At 39.5% G+C, this 25,855-nt stretch overlaps 1 protein-coding gene across 1 annotated transcript; it reads right to left on the bottom strand.

The window, feature by feature from the left end:
• Positions 1-10,704: 10,704 nt before the first annotated feature.
• On the bottom strand, positions 10,705-21,289 carry LOC131221699 (uncharacterized). The gene is made up of 7 exons (XM_058216996.1): positions 21,061-21,289; positions 12,638-12,708; positions 11,982-12,532; positions 11,768-11,872; positions 11,605-11,676; positions 11,258-11,521; positions 10,705-11,164 (listed from the first exon to the last, which is right to left on the bottom strand). Exons 1-7 carry the CDS (start codon positions 21,066-21,068, stop codon positions 10,898-10,900), a joined length of 1,338 nt encoding a protein of 445 aa, XP_058072979.1. The 5' UTR covers positions 21,069-21,289; the 3' UTR covers positions 10,705-10,897.
• Between the last annotated feature and the right edge of the window lie 4,566 nt (positions 21,290-25,855).

The raw sequence follows: 25,855 nt of genomic DNA on the forward strand, positions 1-25,855 counted from the left end.
AAGGTTGTAGCCTCCTCATCGAGTTTATCCCAGACTTTATTATTCATAGATGCAGGATGCTTCGCCTTCCAAAGGGGAGTATGTTGCAATCTTTGCTGAATTAAAAGTCCTTTCATCTTCACCTTCCATAATTCAAAATTATTTTTACCTAGGAACATTTTTGTTTCATACTTCATGTTAAATCATTTCATCGACATGTTTCGATTAGAACTCAAAACCCCAACATTAGTTATGATACTACTTGTAGGGGGTCGCACGAAAGTAATCTCGAATTCAAACTCACAAGACGAAATCAAACAAAATCAAAATGCACATAGAACACGCAAGTTTTACTTAAAAACACCCTCACGAGAAAATTTACAGCATAAAGAGATAAGCGATCCACTATGAAAGTAATATTACAAGAGATAAATGGACTTACTAATCTGAACAACCTAAGAACCTCTTTTAAATTTCTAACTATGCTCTTGAACCCTTAGGAACATCTCTGTGAACCCTATCCCTACCGTAATATTTTATATCGATATATATATATATATATATATATATATATATATATATATATATATATATATATATATATATATATATATATATAATACCACAATTAGAATAGAAAACAAATCATGCACTTACCCAGTACTACGTGCGACTTCGATGGGACCTTTGATAGCATCGACAGACATCGAGAACCAGTCGATTACATCAAAGCCACTTTCGATGCCATTGAGTAGAAACTCCAAAACTATCCAGTAAATAATTAGAATTTGATGGGATCAAGTATTTGTCGATAGCATCGACAGTTGCTCAAAGGAATCAAGTGGCCTAGCAATGACATATATAGACATTGAAGATTTAAGACATTGACAACAATCTTTGTTTTGGGTGGAATAGGGCTGTATTTGTTTTTTTATTTGCGGTCCTCTTTTTTTTGGTCTCGTGGGGATCTCTTTCTCTTGAGGATATGATATGCGAGGTTGCAAAGCTTTTCTTGGTGCCTACCATAAGCTATATATCATGTGTTTAACAATTCAGAACTTTTTTTATTTCAAAAATGAGAGAGAGGCAAATATCTTAGGTAGACAATACCACAGGAAAACAATAGTGGTTGAATGTTCGCCATTAAAAGCTCCCCAAAGGCCCATTGTGTAAGACCCGTATCCTAGTCCGTACCGTTCCGTAGGATTCCGCGGTCCTCTCGGTCGAATTCCGGCAACCCTCGACCTGTATCCAACGTTGGCGTGCGACCCTACGCTGAGTTCTACATACCTGAGTCGACTCAACCAGAAACTTGTACCCTAGCGACCGCGCCGTTGCCGCGACTCGCGTACCGATTCGATACCTAGGCTAGAAGTTGTGGGTCCACGTTCATTTCGAAGAAACGCCGCACGTTACTAATTTCGAGGGAATCTCTACGACATGTCCCATCAATTAATCAATCAATCAATATCAAGTACAAGCCATACCCCAAGTACAACAATTCATCCCTCCTTTTTTATAAGTCAACTCTCTCTCTCCTCTCACCATTCTCCTTTTACAAATTTTCAACCCAACTCATACCTCACCTTACAACAACCACTCCACCCATCCATATCATCCCATTCTCTCTCTCTCTCTCTCTCTCTCTCTCATTTCTCAAACCTTCTAAGCACCACACGTCCAAGCCCTCTCTTCCCCAAAGCCAAGTGTGGCCCACTTTCCCTACCCTCTCATCTCTCATCCTCACCATCCAAACTCTATCAACCTCCATCAAAGTTGAAGGCAAGAGGTATACAAGCCTAAGGGAGCAAGAAGGAGGCCAATAGGTGGGTGATCGACCGTCGAATTCTATCTTTAGGTCCCACTTATTGTAGGAACCACTTGATGTATGCATCGTATTTGGGAGGGCACAATAGTGGCGGGGTCCCTCCCCTTCACATATATTTCTCTCTCTCTCTCTCTCTTTATATGATGATGATGATGATGAACGGGTGTGTGGCCCATCTAGTGTGTGTGTGTCCCACCATGGAGTATATATTTTTAATCCATTTACCTTTAAGTGGGACCCGTCATTTGGATGTGTTGGATCTACACCATCCAGCCCATTAGTGGTCCCGGACGGAAGGAAAAACACAAGTATCAGGTGATCCAAACAGGTGGGCTGTGTACATGTGGGACCCACCATGATGCTTATGTTATAACCATGCCGTCCAGTGGTGTTGATGGTTGACACGCATCACGGTGGGGCCCACACAGCTCGACCTCACGGGAGCTTTTATATATATATATATATATATATATATATATATATATATATATATATATATATATATATATATATATATATATTAGTTGGGGTGGGCTGCCCATGTAGGCCCTATCTTGATGTATGGGGGTGATCCACGCCGATCATTTTATTCCCCAGCTCATTTTAGACGTTGAGCTGAAGAATGAACCTAATTCGATTCTCGGGCAAGCCATACCATAGGAAATAGTGTTATTACTGTTAAAACCCACCTTGATTCTTTTATTCGCCAAAAACCCATCGCATATTGGTCCCATTTGGTCAATCATGGGCCGTAGAATCTAATGACCAGGTTGGATTTTTCAGATGTGGGCCCTATATATGAAAAACCATGAAATTTTAGAAAAAAATACCATGCATGCAGCAGCGCCTGCTGCTGCAGCGTCAGGAGCACAGGACGCTGCTGCCGTGGACGCGGTTAAGGCAAGGACATGGTCCCACTTGTAGGCCCCACCATGATGTGATTTGTTCATCAACACCGTGCATTTGTTGGGTCCCTTTGGGACAGTGGGTCCCCCCCAAAAGCACCTATATTTGGGACTCAGGTGGCCCACACGGCAGGAAACAGTGTGTTTGAACGACTGCCATTGAAACCCTTTTCAGGTAGCAGAAGTTTTGGATCATATGAAATTTGTTTTTCCTTTTCATCCAAGTACGTGTGACCTTATCAACAGATTGGATGGCAAATAAGCATTACGGTGGGCCCCACGTGGGACCCACTGATGTATGTATTGTATCCACACGTGTGGACCCACCATGTAGATATGTATGTGGTCTCCACAGTCCAGAACGTCCAGGGGTCTGGACGGTGGCTCTTGGTGATTTATATATATTATATTATATTATAATAAGATATATTATATTATATTATATTATAGTATAATATATATATATATATATATATGAAGGGTGGGCCACGTGCGTGGGACCCACCGTTGATGTATGTGTTCCAATTCCACCATCCAGATGGAACGGTGGCCCACCATGATATTCGAGTGACTCCACCATGATACATGTATTTCATTAATGCCGTCTATATGTTTTATATCAACACTGTCCATATATATGAGGCCCATATGATTAGGCCCATCTTGATGTATTTGTGGCTCGTTGTTGAGGCCCACTTTGATATATATGAGGCCCATGTGATTAGGCTTATCTTGATGTATTTGTGGCCCATTGTTGAGGCCCACTTTGATATATATGAGGCCCATCTTGATGTATTTGTGGCCCGTTGTTGATGGCCACTTTGATATATATGAGGCCCGTGTGATTAGGCCCATCTTGATGTATTTGTGGTCCGTTGTTGAGGCCCACTTTGATATATATGAGGCCCATGTGATGCGGCCTATTTGATGTATTGGAGGCCTATGGGTCGAGGCCCGATGAGGTGTACATGAGGCCTATTGTAATGTGATTCCACCATGGTTTATGTGTTGACCTTTATAGCGGGCTATGCCCTTGCACTACCAAAAAACAGGGCAAATCCGACGGCTCAAAACCGTCAGCATTGACCTTCCCCGACGGCTTCTAGCCGTCGGACGGGCCGTCGGGAAAAGGGGCGTGGGCGTTGCTCGCCGACGGATTATAGCCATCGGCGTTTCCGACAGCTAAAACCGTTGGTGTTTCCGACGGCAAGGACAACAGTTTTAGCCGTCGGCGTCTACGACGGCTAGAACCGTCGGTATTTCCGTCTGATATGGAGGACAGAAAAAACCGTCGGTATTTTCGACGGCGAAAAGCCGTCGGTGTTTCTCATAAAAAAAAATAATAATAATAATTAATTGCCTAATCGATGCACATCAAAAACTAGATGATCCTAACCATTCTGATGGCATTTCAAACGCATTCATAAAAACATAGTACTACAAGCAACAAAATATAAACTAAAGCACAACAGAAATTAAAGATGATCCTAACCATTCCAAATGCATTTCATTGGACAAATACACAAGTAATGTTACTAATTGCAGACGAGAAACATATCACCTTTTTTTTATGTTGTTCAGGGACTAATCTTCGAGTATCACTGCAGTAAGCCACGACAAAAACTTAAACCTTCTTGAACAACTTAAGAACGATGGTCCCTGACTGCAAAAGGCTGCTATTCCAGCCTGACAATGGTCTGCAACCCGAATCTTATACAAGGCAATGACACACATGCTAACTTAACTGGTTCAAGCTTAAAACTATAGCTAGGTCACTACACCACTATGTGCTTGCATAATATGTGAAACCCAAAATAACAAAAATTATGCAAAACATAATAAGAGCACTTGTATATGAAACACTAGTCATCCCAACTGCCATTTGCCACCACACCGCCTCTGGGTTTTCTATTTGTCAAGCTCATGTGAAGTTATCTAATAGTTTCATCCCAACATGCAGACCCAAGTGTAGAAAAAGATCCAGCTCAGCCTACACAGTTTATCCAAAATGACCAAAGACTTCTTCACAAGAAATACTGTGAATACAGATTCAAGGATAACAATAGGAAGGAATAGTAAAGTACCCCTTGCATCTTCCCAATATCCTTTGTTCGAAAATACAATCAACTAATCTTTACAAATCTGGATACTATCCTATATATATATATATATATATATATATATATATATATATATATATATAACCCTTACAGCTGCACGTTTGAAACCCTCTTGTTTAAAAAGCATTCCTCACATCTTCATGGTCAAAGGTAACATTTGCTTTTCCAGACATTTAAAGATAATTGATCTGTCCATCAAGTCTCACAAGATTGGCAAGGATTGATGTATAATAAATCCAGACCACCAGCTACTGCAACAATGATTTCATCCAAAATCTTCTTCTTCTTCTTTTTGAGAAGCGATAATTTCATTAAAAGGCAAAAAGCCAATATGTACAAAAGAATATTAGAAACCAGTAAACAAAACACTACTTGCACCCCCACAGAAGTTGAATCAAACTATTCGACCCTACCTCCCATTCGATAACAATAGATTTAGCCCTCCTAAAAAACATAAATTGCTTTCTCGCTCTTGTTCTTGAAACATCAGCCATTTCCTTCTAGCCATAGTGCCCAAAGACCCACTAGACAAGTCAGCCGCCATGTCTTTTTCTCTGAATTCCCTATGACCCCTCCATGCCAAGATAGCAGAAAATCGTCTATAGTGGCCGGGAGCACCCATAGTACCCCAAAAAACTGAAAGAAACAGTTCCAAACCTCCCTTGCAAAAGGACATAGTAGGAACAAATGATTCACTGATTCCACATCTTGGAGACAAAGAAGACATACATTTGGAAGAACCATATTTCTCTTACGAAAATCATCAATTGTTAGCACCTTGTTCCTTCCAACTAGCCATCCAAAAACCACTACCTTCAACGGAGCCCCATATTGACATACATATGTTGTCGAAGATATCTAAATGTTTCCCTCACCCTCAGTTAGAGATCGATACAACGATTTAACTGAAAATTTTCCTACTTTATTTTTTAACCATCTTAGCGAATCCGTGCTTGAAGAAACCGGAGAAGCCTTTGCCAAAAGTTGGAGAAGCCTAGTAAAATCTTCAAATTCATCCAAAATCACCTTTACAAACATCAAATTAGTATTATTTGGGTTCTTATTGTTTAGGATACAGTTAAAATCAAACTCTTTATTGAAAGACTATGCTGTCTCTATCATCACCGCAGTCATCATCATTGCCTTGTCACAGCCATATCATGTTTCACCAATCATTACAAAGACAGACTTTGTGTTCTGTTAAATACAAACACTAAGTTTTATTAGTAATAAAAAAAAATTAGCAAAGCAATACATACACGTAATTACAAGATTAGATTTCTGAGATTCACTAAATTTAAACAAAAAATTATTATTATTTAACAAAAAAAAAAAGAAGCAAAGCAACACGCACAAACACTAGGGGAAAGCATTGAGTCCACAGTTCAATGGTTATGGATCAGTGCAAATGACATAGTTTTGATTGACGAAATAAGAGGGTAAATGCAAAGCCAAAAGGGAACATAGAAAGTACATGACTGGAAATAATAAGTTGGTTGAAGTTGTAGGCTACAAAGGGGCAAGGGCACAAACCAAAAGAACATGGTTGGAGGCAGTAAGAAAGGGTTTGATGACCTGTGGTTAACTGAGGCTAAGGTCCTTGATAAAGTGGAATGCCAGAACGGGATTCGTATAATCCGATCCCAATTAGTTGGGAGCAGGCTTAGATGATGTGCAAAGCGCGCGCGTGCAAACACAAAATAACACTTAAAAGTAAGTTAATGACGAGAAAGAACGGTTGCTCCAGAAAAAGGTCTTGTCACACCACCCCCATTATGTTCTTGACCCTGTTTGCTGCTGGGTATACAATGGAAGGAAACCTCCACGAGAGATTTGTCACAGACATCCTTTGCAAATCTACATGAGAGAGGACATCATCATTCACCTAGTGGAATAAAGAAATTTGCCTTTAACATGTTCAACATGAAGGGAGTGAAGATGGGAAAAATAAAATAAAATCTAAAACTCGATCCAGCAATTAAGAAAGCACAGCCTCATTAGAGCTTTTGACACCTAACAGGCCAGCACGGGCCATCCTCAACTGATTTCCAATAAATGTGAAAAATGAGGACCCAGATTGCCATTGAGCTTCCATCACCCTGGTACTCTTCATTTGAACCCAAGTGAAAACCCCAGCTACAATCTCCATTGATGCAAACAGCCCCCATAGGCAAGTGAATACCCCAAACACAATTCCTTGATGCAAACAACTCTCACAGGCAATGCACATTGTACACAAATGAACATTAGAAACAATCCAAACACAGTTGCTCAGATATTTCTATAATTTAACCAAACAGTGCATATAAAGCTCTGGAAAATAAGCCATTGTTTAACAGCAAACCAAATTCAAATGGTTTTGAAAGCTTTAGTTTAAGACTGTCAGACAAGAACAAAACTACCTACAGAAGGGTGAATGAATATATATTATCTCAAAAACGCTCACCTGCATCTGTAAGACAGCCCTGTGAATCCTGTAAAATGCAATGCAATCCTAACCTCTGATTCGTGGATGCTTGTTTGTGGAAAAGGACTATAAAATCAGTCGAAGCATTTACTTACATTAAAACTAGTCAATGATAAAGTAGGAGGAAGTATAAGCCATTGTTTAACAGCAAACCAAATTCAAATAAAGCTCTGGAAAATAAGCCATTGTTTAACAGCAAACCAAATTCAAATGCTTTTGAAAGCTTTAGTTTAAGACTGTCAGACAAGAACAAAACTACCTACAGAAGGGTGAATGAATATACATTATCTCAAAAACGCTCACCTGCGTCTGTAAGACAGCCCTGTGAATCCTGTAAAATGCAATGCAATCCTAACCTCTGATTCGTGGATGCTTGTTTGTGGAAAAGGACTATAAAATCAGTTGAAGCATTTACTTACATTAAAACTAGTCAATGATATAAAGCAGGAGGAAGTATAAGTTCCTATCCATTTGGTTGAAGTGTTCTTCTACCAGCATTCTATGCAAGTAGATATGGTCTACTGCACATCCTAATCTGTCAATCAATGTCCTACAAAAGACGGACAAAAATGTCACTCTTGTACTCTTGCTCCAATGTAGTGGGAAATGTAAATGGAGAACCAAGAGCAACCGACCATCCAAGGGCCACGTCTGTAGCTCTACCATCAACATCCTGCACAACAAGATACAAGATGTCAGACACCATGTTGCTAAAATAATACCCAAGCTAACACCGTGGTACAGTTGATTGGTTGTGACAAAACATTAGGAATGCACATGGCAAAACTGACCTGATGGACGGCTTGGAGCTAGAGCATGTGGCATCTTTTTGGGTGTGGTGATATGTGCAGATTGGTCGTGATCCACGTGTGGAAATGGCATACCTCGCATATCAAAATGACCCTGTACAATAGGACCACCCACATAACATCTGTGTGTTTGGCTTACTTATGGAAGAGTCCCACTATGTGGGGCCAATCATAGACACCTGCAGCACTTTTCTTTTAAAAATCAAAGACAATTCCCCATGTCATCTCTCAACCTAGAAGTATTGATTTAAGAATTGCTAAGACAATAATCGGTTTTTCTTTCCTTTGTTCTTTTTCACTATGAACATAACAAAGGCCAATGCATGGTTGTAAGATTAGGAAAACAAACATCCAATTGAGCACTACCAATTCAAATTTATCATGGCCCGTACCAAAAAATTGAACTGTAAGATGAACCAGGGTACATATGATGGATACTTTTAGTATAGCATCTGGTGTAAAGTACTTATGTTTTGCATACCTTAGCCAATGATACTTGAATACTTCAGCCTATCATGTCTAGTACAGTAGGATACTAATACTGGTAATGGATACTCTAGGATATTAAGCATGCAGATTCTAGCTACGCTTCCATGGTAATAATGCAAAATTTACAGAAAACTGGAAGGACAATGCAAGGTGTCGATGAGTTCATTACAATGCCAGAGCTCAAAGGAATCTGGTGGGATGGTGTTTTGCAGATATAGCTTTATAAACAAGAGATAGATTACCAGTACATGCATATGAGGTTCTCCCATCCATATAGAAAAGATGCCCAAGATGAACCAGTAAACCTGCATTTTCAAATTTCGGTTAAATGACAAACCTTCTTAATGTAAAATGGAGGTACCTCACTAAATAGATTCTTTAATTGGACTTCATTTCATGCAAAGTTCAAAGAAATTTGAAAGAAGTTCATTATAGAACTTGGAAGATGTTGTCGTGGGAATGGTTGGTAGAGATCCATGTATAAATTAAGTCCATTGGATCTGTATTCTATAGCAAGTAATCATTTTGATCAGTTTGAAGTGCCAGGTGAAGCAGTAAGGAGAGTCTGCTTCATGGTATAAAGGCTCCTTCAAAACCTAATGATCTGGAGTATTTCAATTTTGGAGTTTTTTTTTTCAATAAATAAAAGATATCAAGGAGGGAATCACTCTAAACATGTGAATGGAACCATATCTAAAATGAAACCTTACCCATACCCTGTGAGGCTGAACGAACCAGCACTGTACACCTGTGCAGCACTCCCTCACAATTAAGAACTTCAGGAAGACAGTCTTGAGCTTGCTAAAAGATCTTTGTTAGTGCAATAAACATCCTTTCTTAAAGCAAAAAAACATGCAAAACAAAAAAGAAGATGTAGAGTTTAGCGAGAACGTATCATGGGGTTTATTGACCCTTCCCTAGCCATTGGATTTGCTGTCATAGACTCCAATCCAGCCCCAATCCCTGTACTGAGAAGATTTAGAAAAATAAATAAATAACAATAATAATAAAGATATGCTGGCTCTCATCTGAGCAAGTGAATGCAGGATGGTTGCATTTTATGCTGGTTTCCCTGGTATGCTTCCTTTTACATGGTCTATTTGGGAACAGTCGGTTTCTTTTTTTAACTTTATCATTTGTATTTACTATCTGTGTCAAACAAAAACTGTGCCTATAAGAACTGTAAACTAGCAATACTCATCTGGACTCCACGCAGTTGCTGATGTTGCTGCTGCCATTAAAGCTGGATTTTATGACATAGGTATGCATGCATCCTATTGAGAGGCAGCTGATCCAGCGACTCAGCAATCTCTGTTTGCTTCATCACTGTTGCCTACAATACCAGAGATTTTGACAATTACCATATGAAATTATTCAACAGTATATCTTTGTACAACATGCTGTGTGCATCTGAAACTCACTTTCTTCGTCTTCTCAAGGTCAAACTCGATGGATTTGATAGCCTTAGAAATCTACATTATCTGCACATTCAATCCATGTATGGTAGCCTTAGAAATCTGTTATAGGCTTAAATGATAGTTCAGATCATTCGATTGATCTGTCTAACTGAAATAATGCAATTAGGAACAAAAAACACATCCGATTTTCCTTACCAAAGTATGATGGAACCACCAACCGCGCACAAAGTTAGGATGCTCGCAAATGTGAAACTGACCTCTTCATTCAAAGAAAAAGCTGAAGATGCCAAAACAGTTGAATAAATCATGAGAGTAAAAAAACCCTGCAAAAAACACATCCAAATTATGAGATATCCCAAATCAAAATCTAAACTTCCAAAATATTAATGAACAAAAATATTTACACATCTGTTTTCGGTGTAATGTTTGTAGACATGCAGAACCAACAGCAGTCGTGGAATAATGATGAAGGAACTTCTCGTCGGGGTTGATCGCATTCTCTGCAACAGCTGCCACAGATGATGATAATTCCCTATAGTTCTCTCTCTCTCTCTCTCTCTCTCTCCCCAAGTGCAAATAACACTAAAAGTAAAAATTATATATTACAAATCTTTCAATTCCTCAAGGGGAGGTTGAAATGCCAAACAAATATATCAAAGCATAAACGTGGGTGCTAAATCCATTCCATTCCATTCCATATATGTGGGTGTAATCTAATGTGAGTGATAAATGCATTCCATACCATTCCATATATGTGTGTGTAATCTGATGTGAGAGTTGAATACATTCCATTCCATAATATTCAGATAAGTGTCTATGTTACCGTATAGTTTGAAAATAAAAGTAAATTGTCTCAGTTTTTGTAATGTCTAATTATAAACATCATGGATAGATGGTTAGAAATAGCTTGGGCCAAATAACAAATCCTCCTACGCCGACCTCTCCAAGTGTATGATGATAACCATCTTCCTTCCACAACTCTACGTGCGAAGCTTTAATCTCGATCAAGACAACTCTAAAATTTCCTTCGCCTAGATCTGCTCCATGGACATGGGCAGTTGAATCAACTTCATGCACCTCACCACGAGCAACTACCCGTTTCTTCCAATCGCAAAGATCGCATCTCTTGCCAATATGTATTAAATCAGGCTACATGTACAAGTATAACATGTCATTAGTATTTTTAAATGGAGGTGCATATAATCATAAACATAAATTTCTAATAGAGAAACGCATACATACCGACAAGGCACGACTAGATTTAAATGGAGGTATTGTTGGTGGATCCACAACCCCCTGTTCCCCTTGCTTTTCTACAATACAATTAAGCTTCATATGGAGGTCTACCAGGCTTTTCTTCATTTCACCTACTTCCTCCTTCAAATTATCTGGATCCCGCATCACCATATTGAGCTTATCTATAATAGGGATTGTCTTCCTCAATGCAATCTTGCCTACATTTCCACCTATACCCCGCATGCGCCCTCTACTATCACTCCCAATTGACTATAATCAAAATTGCAAGTCGATTTATCAGAGAATGCGTAAGTATAAATAAACTCAAGTACTTGAAGGACAAGCATATATACCTGTGTAAGGGCATCATCTACATTGGTCATCTGAGATGTTGGATTACTACTCTGAATCGACTTTATTTTTTCCTATGACAACATCCAAAAGAAAAATTAGCAACTAAAAGACACGTTTAAAATTCATATGGATAATGACAGAATGTACGAGGGTTGCACTTACAAAGGCTTCGGGAAACTGTAATTTGTCATCCTTTGTTGTATGGGCTCTGATGTACACATCAGCCCTACCAACGTCGGCATCACTAGTAAGATTCCTCTCAATTGCCTTTTCCACATTACATACATGCCAAAACACATTATTAATGGAATTAAATGACTAATAATTTCAAATAATCATCATAAATATAGTAAGATATATATTTTAAGACATGTACCATCTGATGGCGTATAACAGCCATGCTACGCCGCCCAAGTGTAGAAGGGCCAACTTGTTTGGCCCGATTGGATGCATTTCTTGCACTTAATTCCTTAAATTCATTTGTATTACGTTGATCCACAAAGAGTATCCAATCCTCTATAGGCACACCAACGGGGGCTGGAGATGACTTCACAGCTGCAAGATCCTTGTCCTTAACATACTTTAAATGCAACTGGTTCTTGTAATTTCTCCAAGAGGTATTCACACGTTCACGAACGTAAGTTGTCATCGCATGTTGGTTATTCTGAAAATCATAACTACACTCCAAGCTTTCAATGACTCTCTGAAGGTGCTCCGGAGGCACCTGGCGAAAGTCTGTGTAGGTGATCGGGATGTGGGTGTGGGTGAGAACACCAATGCATGAATTGAATGTAACTTGATTTATATCCCCCGCATTCGGTTGCCCAAATTCATTAGTCGTAATGACCCTCTTCAATGAAGTCTTCTCATTTAATTCTCGACCTCGCGTAGGACCTCTCTTCCTAGACGATGAAGATGACAACCCGTCTGCATAAAATGGGAAATTAGCTACACACATGTTTCATCACCTCCAATATAAAAGAAAATTAAATGAGGTTAAAAAGAAGAAAAATATAGAAGTTATCTTATTACCTATGGCTTCTTCACGGGCTGCATCCCCTAGCGGCTCTGTGCCGAATGACGATGCCTCTAGATCCATATGCCTATTTCATTGGCAATATAAATCAAACCCAGGCATAAAAAGAAGATATGAGACTAGACTATCCAATACATCTTCAAGGGCTGCATCACTTAATGCTAAAAACCAAATAAGGAAAACAAATGAGCAAAATTTTCCTTAGAAATTTTGGTTACTTTTTCCTTAGAAATTGTAAGAGCAAAATTTGGATGTTGGCCATATCGATTTGGATGTTTTGGGCAGCGGATATTATTTTCTATGGTGTGGCCCACTGTTTGGTTGGATCCAACAGAATTTTCATTCGTCTGATCTTCAAATAGGATTCAGCTGTGGGACAGGTTGGATGTCATATACATACAACAATATGACATTTAACTCTAGAAAATCATACTAGGATCAGTAGGACCTGTTGAGAAAATTTTCAAGAAAATGAAGAGTGTTGATTTAGACAATTCTGACCATGAAAACAATTCCCTGCAGGAAATTTTCAGAACAAATCCAACAGTTAGAGAAATAACATAATGCTAAAGATTAGACAAAGGTATAATGCAACAAAGATAGACACCGTTGAGTTTCATTGGGTGCACAGTTAAAAGCCTTTCTTTTACATGTGGCACATGTGTACAATGATCAGGACAATTGCTTTGTGGTCACCAGATGGACTGCCCATACCCAAAATGCAAGGCAATCCAAATGGGTGACCATTTGGTCAATGGCCTAAAAAGGTACAGTTAACTCAAATTACAAATATCCATCCACATTCAACAGGCAAAATTTGCCATAAATGGGTGATTAGAGCAGTCCAATCTTTGTGTAGATGAGTAATGTAAGAGCACATGGCAGGCATCGAGGATTCCATCTTTTAATATCTATGCCATCTGGTTCTTTATAGGCCATGAATGCTAGCATCTAACACAAAAAAATGTTGAATGATGACATGTCGTACGTGAATTGTAGCAATGCCAACGCCTAAAAACATCACTTTACTTTAAAACAATGTAAAAATTAACAGCATTGAGTTCCAATTTAAATATAATAAAGAGACGAGTAAAAAAGAAAATAGTAAATATCTTCCGTTACATTAATATAATAATGGGAAAATAAAAAAGGTCCTAAATCCAAAATCGTTTCGTTACATACATAAAAGTACCAACAAATCAACTTTTTCTCCCTACTCGCTTTCTTTTCTTTTCCTTTTCAACAACCACACAAATATCTTCATTGTCATTGAATAACAACTCGCCACCCATCTCTACTTCAGTGAGATTAGGTCCTACTTCAGCATCAGTTACAACCCCTGTTTCTGATAAAAGGCTCGTCTCATCTTCGACGAAAATCTTTCTTGGAACCTCCAAGACCACATGCCAATCAGGATTTTTTGGATCTCTAGAATAGAAAACCTGCACGGCATGCTCTGCAAGAATAAACGGCTCATCACCCACTTGGTCTGAACTGAGAAAATTAGACAAATTCACCAATCTCAAATTCCCTTCAGCATTGAAAGAAACACCTTGATGCGTCACCTTCACCCAATCACACTTTAGTAGGACTGGCTTGTACCCTTCTCGGTACTCCAGTTGGATGATTTTGCGTAGGACCCCATAATAAGGTACAGATTCATCCACTGTATTCTTGTCCTTAGCACTAGATCGGAAGGTGGTCATACTCTCTGTGCTAACCCCACTGTTCTGGTTCACTTTATTCTCTTCATAATCCTTGGTGACGAAGAGGAAACCATTGATACAATACTTATTGTACTGCATTGCAAAAGCCTTTGGTCCCCTAACTATATCTTTGAAGACTTCATTACTTGATTCATCCAAGTCGAGCTGTTTCTTCAACCAAGGTATGAACTCTTCATCACTAGCCACCTTAGTCCTCTTCCCGGCAACTACGGTTCGTTGCTTCAAGAAATTAGCATATTTCCTGCAAGTTAAGAAGGTTGTAACAAAATTGACAATTTTTTAATCTCATAAATGTTGTTACAATTATGTTGAATAATATTTGAAATAAATGAAGAAGACATACATACAAGCTAAGTCTAGTGCATACCCTTGCCATGTATCATAGTTGGGTTGACTCTTCAGTACCCAGGTGCGAGCCTGTTCGTATTCAATACCTTCTAAAATGACACTTTGACCAGGGCCAACTGGACCAACCTCATCAACATTGAAGTCATCAACAATATCTTGCAACTTCGGCAGTAGTGAAATTGATCCGTCAAACCGCTTTTCCAGTTTCTCCAAGAGGCTTGTATTATTTTTGCCTTTATATTGGTTGCAGTATATAAGTGTCTCCTCTTGAATGTATCGTTCTGCTATACAACCTTCAGGTCGTGTCTTATTGCGGACATACGCCTTAAACGTCTTCATGAACCTAAAAGAGTTAACGACACATTAATAAATGTAATTGTAGATGTTAGGTGGGTTTATTCACATTAAAATCATATCATACCTTTCGAATGGATACATCCATCGATAGTAGACAGGACCACATACGCGAGCCTCGTAAGCCAAGTGGATAGGCAAATGCATCATCACAACAAAAATTGAAGGAGGGCATGTAATCTCAAGCTCACATAATGTCCTTGCCATACCCTTCTCGAGAACCATTAACATTTCAATATCTATGGTTCGCGAGCATAGGGCATTGAAAAAGGTACAGAAGCTTCTAATTATAGTGCGCATATGCTTACTATCCCTGAATGCATGTTGGATCAAAATTGGAAGCAGATGTTGCATCAACACGTGGTAATCATGAGACTTCATACCCTTTAAATCCACACTATCTTCATTTACGATGTTCTTCCAATTCCCACTAAAACCGATCGGAACACGAAGCTCACGTAAAGTCTGGATGAAAATTTTTTTCTCTTCTTTTCGAAGCAAGAAAGGACCTCGTTTTTGGATCACCTTGCCATTAATATTTTCTAACCATAGACGCTTCTTTATTCCTAGCCACTTCAAGTCTCTGCGTGCATTGGCATCATCCTTAGTTTTTCTAGTTGTGTTCAACATTAGTGCAATAAGAATTTCACATACATTCTTCTCAATGTGCATAACATCAAGGTTATGGCGTACGGGAATATCCTTCCAGTACTCCAGATCATATAATATGGACCGCTTCAAGAAGCATGATGATTCAGCATCATCAGCTTGTTCCCGTCCTCCTTTTGTACCCATTTGTTTCCTCTTTCTGATTTTCCCCCGCTGCACATTTAGTTTCGTAGTGATGCTTTCAAGCTCAATCCCAGTTAGACGAATCGGTTGTGGTCGTGGCTCCGCCTTCTTATTGAAGGTGCCCGCACTTGTATCCTTCCTGGCCTCATCGTTTAGTGGCAACCACCTTCTATGACCCATATAAACGTGTTTCTTTCCATGGCGTAGTCGCAGGGAATCTGTGTGAGGACCACATGGAGGACAACCATATTTACCCTTGGTCCTACAACCAGAAACATTACCATATGCGGGAAAGTCGTGAATTGTCCACAGCAAGATGGTACGCATGTTGAACCTGTTTCCATGGTATGCGTCGAATGTCGTCATCCCCTTCCGCCATAAGTCTTGTAACTCAACAATCAACGGCTCCAAATACACATCAATATCCTTCCCAGGCTGTCGTGGTCCCTCAATGAGCAAAGTGAGCATAGTAAATTGCGGTTTCATACATAAATGTGGTGGAAGGTTATATGTCACACACATAACAGGCCAAGAACTGTACGACGTGCTGAAAGTGCCATAGGGGTTAAACCCATCTGTGGCTAGACCTAATCGAACATTACGAGTTTCTGCTGAAAAATCCTTATACTTGTTGTCAACAAACTTCCATGTGCTAGAGTCCACCGGATGCCCCATCTTTCCACTCTGCATTTTTCCGGTTGAGTGCCAGGTCATCTCCTTTGCCACCCATGGCACACTGTACATTCTTTGTAGCCTTGGTGTTAATGGAAAATACCTTAACACCTTCTTAGGTACATGATCTCGTCTCGACTTCAAATTAACTTCTGTCTTGTACCTAGAAGCACCACAGTTTGGACAACTCGTCTTCAACTCATGCTCTCTCCAGTATAACATGCAGTCATTTGGACATGCATGAATCTTCTGATAATCAAGACCCAACTTTATAATGATCTTTTTTGCTTGGTAGGTATTAATTGGAGTCTTATTACCGGATGGCAAGACACTCTGGAGTAGTTGAAGAAGAGCCGTAAAGCTTTGTTCACTCCATCCATGGTTTACCTTTAATTTAAAGAGTTGCACTATGAAGGTCAGGACGGTGAATTTGTGACAACCAGGATATAGCTCAGTCATCGCATCTCGTAGATTTGCTTCAAACTCATTGGTTGAAGTATCTCCAGCAACGTCTTCAGCTTCAGGGGCTACATTGGGTTCATCTTGAATAACTTTATCCAGGTTATTACCACCGAGGTCTTCAACAACCGCATTAACAATGTTGTTTAAGTCTGCAACACTAGGGCACTGGTGAGAAGTTGATGCACGTTCAGTACACTTGGGCGATGCATTCTCACCATGCATGTTCCACACCTTATATGTTGGATTAAATCCATATTTAATCAGATCTATCACCACATCATCGATTAGGCAGGGTAAACGTAGACATCTGCATCTGGTACATGGACAATGAATGGATTCTCTACCAGGAAGATGTTCTTTTACGAACTTCACAAATCTCATCATACCATCTACAAATTGTGGGTCTGGGTAATGTAGAGTTATCCACTCCCTAGAGCCCATTCGATACGACCTGTAGGTAGGCACACAATTATACCTAATTCATCATCCAACTAACTATTGACAACATTTAAAAAAATGAAAAATATCCAACCAATTTTATATAACAACTTGCAACTTAACCTACTGGGAACCGTCATGCACCGTAATATCTTACGGCAGAGCGGGTTCTGAGGAGTTACAAGTTGGATTTCTACAAATTATACCTGATTCAGCAGGTTCTTAAAATGCAGCAGGAGAAGTGGACTTGTAACAAATAGGATTATATTCCTGAAACATCTAGAAGCATCATCTTTCAATTCAACATTTAACAAAGGATCATAAGTATAAACATTTAAAGAACAAATGGTTGACACTTGACAACATTTATTTAACATTTAAAGAACAAATGGTGGAATTTCTTTTCAAAGGCTACAAGAGAATTTTAGACTGAGAGTTGAGACATTAGACTGAGAATTTCTCCAGGTTGGACCTTGTGCTACATGTGATGGTGTATTTAGGCTAGCAAACATAAAGTTTATAATGTGAAAGATAGTAAGCAAGATATGGGAGTGTTTGGATGCTCAAAAATGTCAGTCAATGAATTACAGGTTGTAAAGCATTTACAACTTTTAGCTGTAAATGAAAACCTGCTGAAATTTCATTTACCTGCAACTAAATTCAGCCTAACAGCTAGAATTTTGAAATTTGGCAATAAATAGATTACAGTTTATATAATTTATAGGTTATCCAAATACAATTAACTATTTAACTATAAACAGATTACAGCTTAAACCCAAACAGGACATGCAGTAAACAATTTAACTGTAAATGAAAACATGTTGAAAAGCACTGATTTCATTTACCTGCAACTGAATTCAGCATAACAACTAGAATTTTGAAATTTGGCTATAAATAGATTACGGTTTAAATAATTTACAGGTTATCCAAACACAATTAACTATTTACCTGTAAACAGATTACAGCTTAAAGCCAAACAGGACATGCAGTAAACAATTTAACTGTAAATGAAAACCTGTTGAAAAACACTGATTTCATTTACCTGCAACTGAATTCAGCATAACAACTAGAATTTTGAAATTTGGCTATAAATAGATTACGGTTTAAATAATTTACAGGTTATCTAAACATAATTAACTATTTACCTGTAAACACATTACAGCTTAAAGCCAAACAGGACGTGCAGTAAACAATTTAACTGTAAATAAAAACCTGCTGAAAAGCAATGATTTCATTTACCTGAAACTGAATTCAGCATAACAACTAGATTTTTGAAATTTGGCTATAAATAGATTACGGTTTAAATAATTTACAGGTTATCTAAACATAATTAACTATTTACCTGTAAACAGATTACAGCTTAAAGCCAAACAGGACATGCAGTAAACAATTTAACTGTAATTCAATTACCTCCAATTCATTTACCACTTACAAAATTTTCAGGCATCCAAAGGACCCCTAAGGAGAAAAACATAGATAAATAGCAAGATATGGGAAATGATATATACTTCCACCCTTGGTGACTCACCTTGATAATTGGATCAATGTGAAAGCCCACCTTTTGGATGGCTCATATGGCGTACACACGTAAATAAAGCTGATACAATTTTTATTTTATTTTTTCTGTTGAGGTGTATGTGAAGAATGAACATTACTCATTTTTCACCATACTTAATGTTCCAATCTACTACGGGTATTCTACAAACTATGGTATGTTCCATTTCTGCATAGCAGACAGTGAACATGATTGGAGAGAGGGTTAGGTACAGTACAGATTCATCGAGCATTGCCTTTTGTCAGCGGATAGGCAGAAACAACCATGGTTGATCTTTGTTGGTCATCATGTTCTTGGCTACAGTTCAAGGTATGGGTACAACCTGAGTGGTGAATTTGCAAAGCCTATGGGAAGAGAGAGCCTACAAAAGCTTTGGCAGAAGTACAAGGTTGACCAACTTCATACATCCAAACACCCCTTGGTAGCTCCTTCCTCACATGACATAGGGTATTTATCAAACCACAAAAGTGTTGCCAAAATAAAATATTTCATGAACTGAATGACATCCACACGTCAATAAAAGTGAAATGAATAACTCAAACATTATAGATAATAGATGCTAGCCAACCAGCTGGATGACTCTTAGAGATATTTTATCGTGTTTATTAGTAGAATGGTTTAAGATATTGTCAATTTTTATTCGCATAATAATTTATGAATTATCATCATCATGTAAGTCTCATCCAAACTAACTGGGGTCAGTTACATGAATCCTATTCTAGCATTCCACACCATCAAGGACTATTCTTTAACCTGTACATGTTCCATAGAAAAAAAAAAAAAAAAAAAAAGCAGTTAGGAATTAACTTTTACCATTGAAAACTTCCTACAACCCAACATAACGTTTATTTGCCATCCAATCTATTAATAAAATCACATAGACTAGGATGAAGAGAAAACATAAATATCTACTTGATTCAAAACTACTGCTGTCCTGTTAAGTTTTCAACGGTAGGCTTTCAATTCCCATTTTTCCACGTGATGTAGTCAGCTTAAGCTTTTAACCTGTCCCCTTTTCCAGCTCATGCCTTAAACTAATAAGTCAAAATGAATAGATACATGAATAAAATATATGCATCACGGTGGGCCTTATAGAGCCACTTATAGGACTGTCTGTCTCTAGCTTGGTAGAGACTGGACCAGCTAGAGACAAACAGTCCTGTCCTACCCATCAGGACCAAGATAGAGACGGACGGTCCGTATTTTATCCACCGTCTATTTAATTTGACAGGTCATTTTAAGGCATGAACACGAAAATGAACTAGATTGAAGGGTTTGTGAGGGATAATCTGGATAATCCAGTTGATTAGCATCTAATCTATCCATCCATCAGTGGTCAGAAATTTTGATGGTACTATAAATCACCGTGGGATTATGCCACATGTACGGTAGAAGAATCGCCACCATTTTTAAGATGATGCTGAAGAATGATACCAATACAACAGGAAAAAGAGAAAGAACAGTAAACTAAATTTGCCCTTTTGTCTTACGTTCTTTCAATTTTGTATCTGCATGAGAAGGAAGGCTCAACACAGCTTCTTGGGCTACAATGCACTGATGATTCTCTTTCAAGAAAGCAATGACTCATACATTGCGCACATGGCAAACATATAACACGATCAGGACCGTCCAAATCATAGGCCTCATTGCAAATGAAGTATAGGCTGAAAATTGCATATAAGGGGCCATCTTCACCGTCCCATTTTGATCATTTGATTTGGACAGTATGCCTACTTTTCTTGTAGTGTGGATCAATGCAGTAAAACTCATTGCAATTAGAAGATCCTAGCCACCAATCATGGCCTTTGTTCAACAGAATGCAGTCCAGTGCTATCGTCCCCAAACGAAGCACCGACTACCATCTGACGTTCCAACGGTTATCAGCTAAATACAATCGAATGCATTCAAAAAGATCTCTAATAAACAGATATTATGAGAAGCTCTTTTTAATAATTCCTCCAGCTACATCATATTCACGAGTTTGATCAAGTTTGGCCAGAAAATGTAAATGTGAATACAATAGTCCAAGAACATCATAAAGAAAAAAATCTGATTACATTTCATGACTCACCTTAGCATGAAATCTGCATATGAGCTTCTGAATGAACGATCTGTATACGAGCTTCAAAAAGGGCGATCAAGGGCGATGAAGATGGCGCTCGAAAGAGGGAAGGGAGAGGAAGAAAAGGGTGGTCGAAAGAGGGAAGGGAGAGGAATAAAAGGGCGGTCGAAAGAAGGAATCGAAAGAGGGAAAATGAAAATTCCTCTTCAGCGAGAGGGAAAGGGAGAGGAGGAAGCGGGCGTTCAGAGAGGGAAAATGAAAAAATTCCTTTTCTGAAATCGTGGAAGAATTCGGATCCGTTAAAATGTGAGTTTTACATATTTTATATACTAAACTATATTCACAGCCGTACAGTTAAGGGTCCATTTAGTGGATTTTTAAGATATTATTCTATAAGATAATTGTAAATATAAATCATCTACAACAAGACCCATTATTCGGATGGTCTGGATAGCCATATATCAAACCCACATCTTATGTAGACGAGTTTCCACTATTTAACATAAAATGGAAATTCAACATTCATTTACCGTAAAATGAAAACGGTGGCTTGGATATTGGATCTGGTAGGGCTCTATGGGCCCCACCATGATGTTTTTGTTTAATCCACACCGTAAATCCATTAGTAAATAATTTTTTATGGTTTATTTTAAAATATCAGATCGAAATAAAACTCAGGTGAACAACACTACAGGAAAACAGTAGCGATTGAACGTCCACCCTTAAAATACAGGCTATTGCTACGGATTATTTATGATTTAGCTACGGATTTTAGCCGTCGGAATTCCCCACAGCTAAAATCCGTAGCAAAAACAGCCACACATCCGTCGGCTTTGCCCTGTTTTTTGGTAGTGTTGGGAGCAATGATGGTTTGACGTCCACATTGTAAGGATAGTGTTAGTTAAATGTCTGCATTGTCACTCTCCCTAGGGCCCTTTGATAGATCCGTACTTATAGGCTGTTTAGGCCCATCTTTGTTATGAACAGAGCCCATCACCACATAACATGTTTAGTGTAGATCCATGATTCATGATCATACGCATCATATGTATGCCTGATATGAGGGGTGACTGATTATAGCATATGCCTTCGGGCAGATTGTTTTTGGGCTCCCTGATAGGCGGAGTTGCCCTACATGAGCGTGCGGTACGCACAAGATTGTTGCATGTCTGGTAGAGTGATTCATGCACTTGCATGTGTGTGATTATGATTATTGTTCCCTAACGACATCATGACCATAGCCTCCACATAGATATTGTGGATGACTGGATTAGATACCGAAAATATTGTTTCTAGCATCGGGGCGTCATAGATGTCCCTAGGTGAAAATCCTTAAACCCGATGGTACCAGAGGATGACTCCAACATCGAGACTGAGTGGATATATGAGTGCACGAGGGCCGAATACCAGGAGGCCGCGTCTCCCACTGTGTCGTGGTCGGTTGGAAATGGGTGTGACCTTACTCGCTCGAGGGTAGGGGGCAATACTAGGCTAAGTTTGACCAACTCGTGAATGGGTCCGCTATCAACGTGCCGGATAGATATTGATAGACTATTAGCCAGGTGGATAGTGAGGTTTTTTACGCTCACTTGGACTGTGCGGCTAGGAGAGCGGCAGTACCATTTGGAGTGTACTAAACCCCGGTGATTATCCAGAATGAGAACTGTACTGATATTTGATGATTTATATTGATATGTGGATTTGGATGAGGATTGATATGCTTGAGTTGCATCCCGCATCGCATGGTCTTATTATGGTCGATAACATTAATATCCTGCACTGCATAGCCTTGGTACAACTGATTGCATTCATGTACTCATCAGCCTGTTTCCACATTACTCTGACTTTACATTCTGAGCACGCTCATATTCCGCACACATTTACACCGCTCTCTAAGTTTTCTATAAGCTTATGTACGATTGATGCATGTAGGTGACCCCAGGACGCAGCCGTAGCTTCGCCACAGTTGGAGTGTTCAGTTGAGCTTTTGGAGTTTCTGTTATTTTCGTTATCTTGTATTTCCCTTTCATACACATTGTACTCAAAGTTTTTGATCATAGCGGATTTTGTGATAGTATTCTTGTGGTTATTGTTCGTGGGTTATGCTTATACTGAATCAAAATCATGCTTGAAATCCTCATTGTAGGATCACAGGATAGGAACCTGGTGTTTGGGAATCGAGAATGGGGTACTACGGAGGCTGTCGGCGTCGGATTCAGCGATCGAAAATTTTATGAGCCTGGTTTCCGAGTTTGAGGCGTGACACACTGTAATGTTTATTCTACATTCAACCAATTGATTGGATCATAGGGACTTGGATGAAAGGAAAGAAACAAATATCAGCTATCCAAAACCTTTGTGGGCCTCAAGGAATTTTTACTGATGGGCATTCAATCAACACTGTTTTTGTGATAGATTTACTTAAAGATTTGGATCCACCTCATTTTGTATATGGAAAAATGGACCGATAGCATGGATGAAACACATACACCATGATAAAGCCCACAGAGCAACGATCAGTAGTAGCCATTTGACGGCAGGTCACTAGCCCATCTGCCTCCATCGTTCAAAAGTAGTGGCACCACAGTCTACGGTACATTAGCTCTATGGAGCATACCCTGATGTCTAAGTTATATCCACTCCATTCCATCTATGAGCCAAAAAATAGACAGATTCAAAACTCAAGTGGCCACACCACGGGAAACGGTGGGGGATGAAAGTACACATGGTTGAAACCATCATGTCCCAACCATGATGTCTATACGCGATCCAAACCGTTCATGAGGTGAGTCCCACCAGGATGAATGGAAAGAACACGTATTGGCAGGATCAAAACTTCTGTATCCCCAAGAAGGTATCAATGGGTGGTGTCCAATCTCCATCATTTCTTGTGGTGTAATGTACTTGAATTTTGAACCTGCCTGACTTAAAAATACCTAGCATAGCATCGCGCAGCCGGTGGACGGAGTGGATATAACACAGACAGCATGGTGGACCCTGCCTAGTTTAGGGTTACATGGAAAGTCACCTAGGTGGTTGCCGGACTCGGTTTGGGTAGTGACCCCCTCATACTGGTCGGCGCTGTGGGCCCTACCATAATACATGTTTTATCCATGCCGTCGATCATTTTTCCGGTTCATTTTAGGGCATGGCCCAAAAATGATGCAAATACAAATCTCAGGCGGACCATACCTCAGGAAACTGTGGTGATTGAATGCCCACCATAAAAAAATATTTAGGGCCCACACAATGTTTATCTGCCATCCAAATTCTTTTGTGCTTCCAAGTTCAATCACCACCGTTTCCTGATGTGTGGTCTACCTGAGGTTTGGATTCTAGTTCTCTAAATTGAGCTGGCAGAACCGATGGACTGCAGGGATAAAACACAAACATCAAGGTGGGACCCACAGTACCGACCTTGGTACTCAAGGTGTCAGCTGCCAAAATAGAGTACTACAGGGTTTCTGGCCATAAAAACCAAGGCGCAAAGGCCACGAAAAGACACGTGAAAGAGAATTATTGGCTACTCTACCGGTGTAATGGTTGAAATAAAGATGATCATACATTTGTACACTTAATTACTCGCTACAAGAAATAGGGCCATAGCCGACCGATGAGCCAACCCTTTGCCGGCTGCCAGTTTTAACAGCTGCTGGCAGGGTCCATATATATAAAAGAAAAAAAACCTAAACCTAGCGTGACTCTCTCTCTCTCTCTCTCTCTCTCTCTCTCTCTCTCTCTCTGCCGTTCGCTCTCCCTCTCTAAGGGCCCATTTGGCCAACTGCATTAGGTGGGATTAAGCTGAATGGAATTGAAAAAGTAGCATTAAATGCATGTGTAAGGTATTGTCTCTAGATCGGGTGTATCCCATGCTTTTTACAGGCATGTTTGGAAGATATGGGAGTAACTTCTATCCAGCAGGATTGGAGACAAATCCTGTTTGGGAAAGATAAATCATGGGATTGAAAATATATAAATCATTTTTATATATTTTTTTGTGTCACCATCGAGGTGGGCTCCATTTGGACAATCCGACCCGTTCACCAAGTAGGTCAGCTCGAGCGGGTCTTATGGATCCTAACTTTGATTGGTTTTGATGATCAGGGACCCCACAGAGAGCCTTGAAAGGTTTCAACCGCAGGAGTTCATTTCCCTCTGTGTGGCCACTTGAAACTCGAATCTGCCTCATTTTTTAGCCCATGGCCTAAAATGATATAGAGAAACCGGTGTACAGTGTGGATATATCATATACATCAAGGCGGGGTCACAAGTGGGATAACCCACCCCACCTTGACGAGCAGTGATGTGTGTGGGTCTTACCAACCCACCGTCACCTATAGTGTGGTCCACTGATGGTTGGATCAACTTGATTTTTGGTTTTAGTGGTCAAAATAACCTAATTAAAAAGGTGGATGGTTGGATCTAATAGCTACCTCATTATGGGTCCCATAAGTAGAAACCCACTATAAAATTCTATGCATGCGAGTGTGAGGTAGGAGTTTTTTGTCTCTGTGGCCCACCTAGGATGAGGATAGACTTCATTTTTGGGTTTCAAGGATAAAACAAAATGGAAAATTGGATGGATAGCTTGGATGAAACATACGCATCAAGTTGGGACCCACGAGTGGAGGCCCCACCCTTCCCTTACAACTCGTGGAGGTGGGATTCAGAGAATCAACGAGGGATGGCAAAATCCCACCCATAACCACGGTGTTTGGGGACCAATATCAAAATGATTTCATCCTCCATTCCAAACATGTCAACCAGATGAATTAGATGGGATTATGAATACCATACCATCTAA

This window comes from Magnolia sinica, chromosome 12, assembly GCF_029962835.1.
Source record: "Magnolia sinica isolate HGM2019 chromosome 12, MsV1, whole genome shotgun sequence".
NCBI classification, from domain to species: domain Eukaryota; kingdom Viridiplantae; phylum Streptophyta; class Magnoliopsida; order Magnoliales; family Magnoliaceae; genus Magnolia; species Magnolia sinica.